At 40.2% G+C, this 6772-nt stretch overlaps 1 protein-coding gene across 1 annotated transcript in view; it reads right to left on the reverse strand.

Annotated features, from left to right (window-relative positions):
- Positions 1-6772, reverse strand: part of ncstn (nicastrin) — a 15609-nt gene continuing 8837 nt past the window's right edge. The window contains exons 14-17 of the mRNA XM_034886978.1: positions 5111-5198; positions 4764-4927; positions 3945-4157; positions 1-1196 (exon numbers count right to left, since the gene is read on the reverse strand). Coding sequence (XP_034742869.1) covers positions 1074-1196; positions 3945-4157; positions 4764-4927; positions 5111-5198 — 588 coding nt within the window. The 3' untranslated portion in view covers positions 1-1073. The remainder of the gene's footprint in view (positions 1197-3944; positions 4158-4763; positions 4928-5110; positions 5199-6772) is intronic.

A 6772-nucleotide genomic window follows, 5' to 3' on the forward strand; every position in this document is an offset into this window, starting at 1 on the left:
AAGATCTGGAAAAGAAGCAATGTTTATTTCTTCATCAAGGCATCATCATTGGTCACTGATTCCAGCCATCACATTACAACAAAATCAACTTTCTTGCAAGTTGATACAATTTTACAGAAGTTATCAGTAAAAGAAACCTTGTGAGAAAGGTACAAACCAAAAAGAGTGCACAGCCAGAGTACCAGCGCATTTCTAGTGTCAAAAAAAGATTTTCTGACTGGATTTGACAGTTTATTTTGGCAGCTGATCGATATGAAATAAAGTGTATGTTAACCACGCCGGACTCCTTTCGGAATTCTTCTCCACACAAATATCACAATATGTGAAACTGCAGTGGATCTACAACTACACACACATGTAGTTATATGTGTACTGGGACTGAACAATATAAATATTTAGGATGGTTGTCAACATCCCAGAAACTAAAACTTATCAAAATACTTTACCACACATTTCCAGATTTAGCAAAGCCTTAAATTTAATTTCGATGTCTTGTTCATTGACTCAAAAAGTGGTTTATTCTTACTAGAATTGATTGATAAGTTAACTACATTGACAGAGAAGATAGTATTGCACATACCATCTCAATCCTAACACAACATTCAGACATACACACACACGTTATTATCCGTACACACTGAATCTCAGTCAAATTTACATATTCACATTCTCACACACACACTAATGCTCAATGTTTAGTGCCTATCCCATGACACAGTAAACATTCTTTGAAAAAAAAAAGAGAAAAAAAAAAAAAAAGCAAACAAAAAAATATAAACATCTTTTGAACTCATAGGGCCTGAAAAGGGTTTTTGGACCCAGTGGAGTCCAGATCCATCCAAGCCAATCCAGTCCGGTCCAGTCCTCATGCCATGCCTCACCTGAGCGAGTCCATACACATGGAGTCGTCATCGTCATCTATTTAGACGAAAAAAGATGCTGCTGTATCTAACCCGTCTGTGTACCTACTTGTGTTGTGTTTTAAAGAAAAGGCCCTGTCCATGTCTGCTTGGGATAGAAGTAGTAGTTGTAGTAGTAATAGTGGTCGTGGGCCGGCGTCGCCTCACTCTGGATCAGTAGGTGGCGCTGGCCGGCTCCCTCCCCGAGCTGAAGAGGATGTCGGCCTTCGAGCTCATGATGTATGTCAGCAGCAGGGATGCTAGCAGCACAGCGACACCCACGCCCAGCGTCAACATCTGGAGGAGTCAAAGGAACACTTAGTCCTCGGAAAAGTTAAAAGGACCAGAAAAATTCTTACCAGTTATGTTCAATGGTTTTTACCATTATTACACAACAAAACATTATTAAAAGAGTATTCATTGATGGGAGCAGTTGAGCAAGCTGTAAACACAACACTGTTCAGTTGTTCATCCAGTTTAAGAGAGATAAGAATATGTTTATGTGCATCTAATGAATTAAAGGCAGTCATTTAAGTATTTAATCTATTTTGGTCTCCACATCTAGCTCTTTAGCTGCTAAATGCTCCAGGATGTCACCAGCTAGTCTCTAACTGTCTAACAGTCTGTGTGTGCTGTTAGCGGCTGAGCAGGCAGTGTCCAGTGGGGTTTACAGCTGCCTGCTGTGCCAGGAAATGACACCGATGAGACCAAAACAGTAAAGTTGCAAGATGCACATCCAAAATAATGAGCTGAAAGAGGCTAAACGCTTCACAGAGCTGAAGTGAACTGCTGGTCCTTACATTACCCTCACTATTTTTATGCATTTTCAGAATAAAAAAATGTAGATCAGTGCAGCTTTTAAGTCACTGTGTGTAGAATATTAACATATCTGCGTTTGGCGCCTCCCAGTTGTAGTCTCAGAAATGACCCATTGGCGGACAGCATGCATGCTGCCACAATAAGATGAAGATTTTGTTTCCCTAACAAACATAATTCTATTAGAATTATTTGAATGATACTATAACTTAATACAAACACACACTGGGACATGGCTGAGCTGGGGGTGTTAACACATTTTCGAGAGTGACATTTTCATGCAAAGTCAACCACCACACACGTCACTGCCTCCATCACAACACTCCACAAGCAGGAAAAAACGAAAAACAAGAATAAAATCCAAGACGGGGCAAAACTATAGCAAGTTAAAGAAATGGACCGACAGATCCCGTTGCTGTGGACGGAGACCAGTGAAGACTATTAGAAGCAGTATTCCAGTGAGTGCAGAGCATTACCGACAGCCTCCAACTGAGCATGAAGACGTAGATGTGACGTGAGCAACCGACAAACTGTCTGTGAGCTTCTTCTGTACTGTTCGGTAATTCCTCTACTGTGCAACAATAAATCGTTTGGTTATGACACAATCGTTAGCCTATTTTTACAAAAACGTCTGCTACGGAGCCAGTATGATGTGAAAATTAACTTGCAGAGACTTGACCTTTAACAGAGACAGGTTATCCATCACTGCCAGTTGTTCCGGTTCCTTTATTGCTGCTGTTTGGGAAACGCTACTGAATAGCATTCACAAACAATATTGTTGGAAAATGTAAGTCAGAAGCCAAACAAAAAGCAAACATGGATAGAGTGAGAAGAATGTACATTTTTAGTCATTGCCGCATTAAAAGAGTTGCTTTTCGGCAGCCAATTGTTTCCTACCGGCACGTATCCACCCCAACAAGAAAGATTCCTGCTCTCCACTTTCCATTGTGTGACAACATAACAAAAAGATAAAAGGGACAAGATACTCAGTATGATGGATCGCCTTTATCAAGCAGGTTTCAAGTCTCTGTAAGTTGATATTCACAGCCGGCTAAAATGAACAAAAACAAAAAGCTGCCAAGAAGGAAGGGACTTAATAACGGTCAGTAGTAACAAAACATTCTCAAGCCCTGGTATGATCTTTTAATTGAACCCCTCCTCCTAGTTTGCTCTTGTACTTACCAAACATTTAACAGCCATACAGGAATCTACACATTACACATTTAAATTAAAGTCGGCATCCATGCTCATGTAATGCAAAAATTTGTAAAAAATGATTTGATCCCCGGCCCTGCAGTTCCATGTTGAAGTGTCCTTGGGCAAGACACTAAACCCCGAGCTGTGCCATTGGTGTGTAAATGTGTGTGAGTAGGTGGCTCATCAGCCTCGGCCACAGTGTGTACCTGGTGAATGGCTCCTGTACTACGTAAAAGCGCTTTGAATAGTCGTTAAGACTCGAAAAGCACTATGTAAGAACATTTAAATGAGTAGAATACGGAGCCAGAGCGTGTGCTGCTTTTATAACGTTTTTTCACTTTTCACAGTTGTAACTACTTGCTGTTCTGTGAACTATGATAGTGATTTTGGCTCCTAACGATCACTGAAACAATGTGATCGAGAAAAACAATCATTTTGCAAAATAGATTTTGCGAGTAAACTCTTTTTTTGTAAATCTAAATTTTAAACTGGAAATGTTTAGAAGGAAAATGTCCCAGTTCAAGTAGTTTTCACTGTTTATTCGTTTAACTATATTTACTGTTTAAGTTAAAAAAATTAAAATTGGCCACTCAGATCGCTCAATTGGTAGAGAGGGCGCACATGTACGGAGGTTTAATCTGAGACACAGCGGGCCCGGGTTAGACTCCAGCCTGCGGCCCTTTGCTACAAAAAAGGCCTAAAAATGACCCCCAAAATTATCTAAAAAAAAATAAATACAAAATTAAAAAAAGTTTAACTGTTTCAAAACACAAGTAATTGTGTTAAATAAATCAGGATTTCAATTTTGACGGAAATAATCGTGGTTAGGATTTTTCCTGAAACGAGCAGCCCTGACGCCACTACCTTCTCTGGGAAAAAACTATGTGTGCCAGCGTCCCACTCTCCAGACTTCCTACAGTGTGTACATAAACAACACTTCATTAGAAGAAACCGTAGGAAATTCATAAAGCAGAAGTGTAAACTAAATCTACATTCCATGTGTTGTCTCCGAGGAGTGAAGGGAAAGTTTACCTCCAGATCGTGACTTGCCACCAGGAATATGCGTCCTTTGATGGACTTCCACCGGGACTCCGTCCACGTTGAATATTCTTTGGAGGTGTACTCCCGCAGGTCAAAGGCTGGGGACAGCGCTTTAGAGATACGGACTGTGGAGCGCACGCAGAAACCCTCCCTCTTTGTGCTGTTGGGAGGCAGCGCGCCTTGGACCCACATGTAGGAGTACATCTGAGGGGAGGAGGCAACATTATTCTAGACTTATGAAGGAGATTTTTTATTTCTATGTAAAAAGAATAAAATTTTTAAGCCCAGACTTCACATGTTGGTGTCACTTTGACTTCATTCATATCTTGTGTTGTCCCCCACATAATATTTATATACTGAGGGTGTTGAGTTTAATCCGTTTAGATTAACGGATCAGTCAATCTGAAACTATTGTTTAAAAACCAATTAATTCTTTAAATGTTTCAAGCTAAATACCAAACTTTTACTTGTCTCAAATGTCAATACATGCTGTTCCTCTTTGTTTTGAATGACAGTAAACTGAATCTTTGGATTTGGAGTTTGATTCTTGATTCTAGACATGTTTAAAGTCCTATTCTGTTGATTAGTCGATAATGAAAATAATTAAAAATATTATTATTATTATTAAGAAATAACACTTCACTGTTTTTTTCTTAAACGTTTGTCTGTCTTTTCTTTAAATTTCAAGTTAGTTCATAAAATATTACAAATTTGAGATACTTTCTTGACAGGTGTTTTTCCCCCCCATTTAATTTGTCTCATAGTCAATGACCAATCGAAAGTAAATTGAGGAAAAGGAAAAGTGCTGACATGTTTGCTCTCTTCGTCTTTCTCGTCCTCTCTCTTGTTCTGGCAGTTGTCCTGAGTGATGTTGGTGGGGCTACCGGTCAGGTTAGCCAGCAGGTACTGGACCAGATGGGTAAGCTCGCTTGTCTGCGGGGCCACGCCCACGTAGAAGTTTGTGGGTCTGTCGGCTAATAGACAGGAGAAAGAAGTTAAAATAAAGTTTAGTTTCAAGTTAAGCTTCAAAATAGAACATATTCAAGACAAGCAGGGTCTATAATTAACCGTCTATTAACAGCAATTTCTTTAAAATTACTGTAGTAAGTAAAAAAACAAACAAACAAAAAAACTGAATTTGATGAATCTCAACTTACCCAAATGGCTTGAGAGGTCAGAGGGGATTAGTTGCTGGAACCAGGAGTTATTTGACCGAACAAGGAAACCGTACAGCATCCGGGTTACCTGAGGGACAGAAAACATGTTGACCAGAGAGTCACTTAGGCCCGGTTGCACAAAGACACCAGAAAAAAACCCGTTTGTCTTTGAATTAATGACAAACCAAATGACTTAAAACGCACATTTCACGTGACTAAAAGAGACGGAACAAACTGCAGTTAAATAAAGCAATATGTAAAGGAAGTTAATAAAAAAAAACAAGAGAATATAAGATACAATAATTACAATAAAGCAATATTTTTAAGACCTCAACAACTTTAATTCAGATACAAAAAAACTACTTTTCCGATATACTAGGCCTTGACTTTAGTCAACATAAAGTACAGAAATATTCTTCAGGTGGAGGTAGGCTGTGGTGTAGGAGACTGGACAGATAAATAAGAAAAGTGAACTTGTAGATAAGATTGTTAGATAGCTTGAAACATATTCTACTAATTCCTAAATAAACTGTTAACAGAGGAGGACGTCTGCAACATCCCTTATTGCCCAGTTCTTTCTTCAGTTCTGTAATCTCTCCCCAGGAAGGCCTCTTTAAGGTCGCCGTTCCCAACCTGTTGTGCAACAATGTGACCTTGATCTTCCTGCTGCGCCAGGATTTTTAGTGAGCGACCAGAGGTTGTGCACTATTTTATTTTTTTTCAGCACCGAACCACAAAGCGGAAACAGGAAGCATGGACGAGTTCGAGGGCAAACTCGAGGCGAAAAGCACCAATATCCACCATGGTGAAACAATATCTCGCGTCACACACGGCCATCAGCACGATGGAATTTGCACTTTTGTAGTGAAAGTAAAAGTCTCGAGAAACATAGGAAATGGTACAAAGTCATCTCTCAACCCCCGCAAGATTCTGGTCAGTTCTGCCAGTGTTTACCTTTTTCTTCTTCTTCTAGTCTGTAGAAATAGCAAAATCGGTAGCCTTTCCTCAGTTCAGCAGAAGATGGCAACTAGTGTTGAGACTACCACGCGCGAGTATAAGAAGTGATGGCGCTCCCACGATGTCACACTGTCGCGCGATAAGTCAGGAAAGGAGAGTATACTTAACGATTTAACTAACGGCCTCATTCAGCCTCATGTGAGAATGCCAACGAAGGTTGTTGAGACTCAGTTTGGGGGTCTCCAACGACTATAACGGGTGTCATTACAACAACCAGGCGCACCTACAAACAAAGCAGTCTTGATCATTTTTTATTACCATTTTGGTACTCTAGTGGGGTTTGCCGGGTTAGCCATTGTTAGCAACAGCAGCTGACAAGTTATTTAGCTGTTTTTTGTGCATGCAAATAGTGTAACATGTCCACAGATAGAAGATGGACAGGACTGTGTGTGCAACTGATTTAGTGAGACACAAATAAGACAGTAGTGCTGTATTTTCCTACAGCTTTCACAACAGTTGATGCACGGGGCAGCCATTTTGGATTGTGAGCTTGGGGTACTGCAAGGTTGTCCGAGCCCCCGAGGTTAGGGGGCGTTTCCGACTTTGACCTCGGAAAAAACGACATTTGAGTACAAATGGAACGCGGTTCATTAGTCTCTCGGATGAGAAACGAAACATCATCGCGCAGCTTTAACCCAAATTCCA

Source organism: Etheostoma cragini, chromosome 12 (assembly GCF_013103735.1).
Source record: "Etheostoma cragini isolate CJK2018 chromosome 12, CSU_Ecrag_1.0, whole genome shotgun sequence".
In the NCBI taxonomy this organism is placed as follows: Eukaryota; Metazoa; Chordata; class Actinopteri; order Perciformes; family Percidae; genus Etheostoma; species Etheostoma cragini.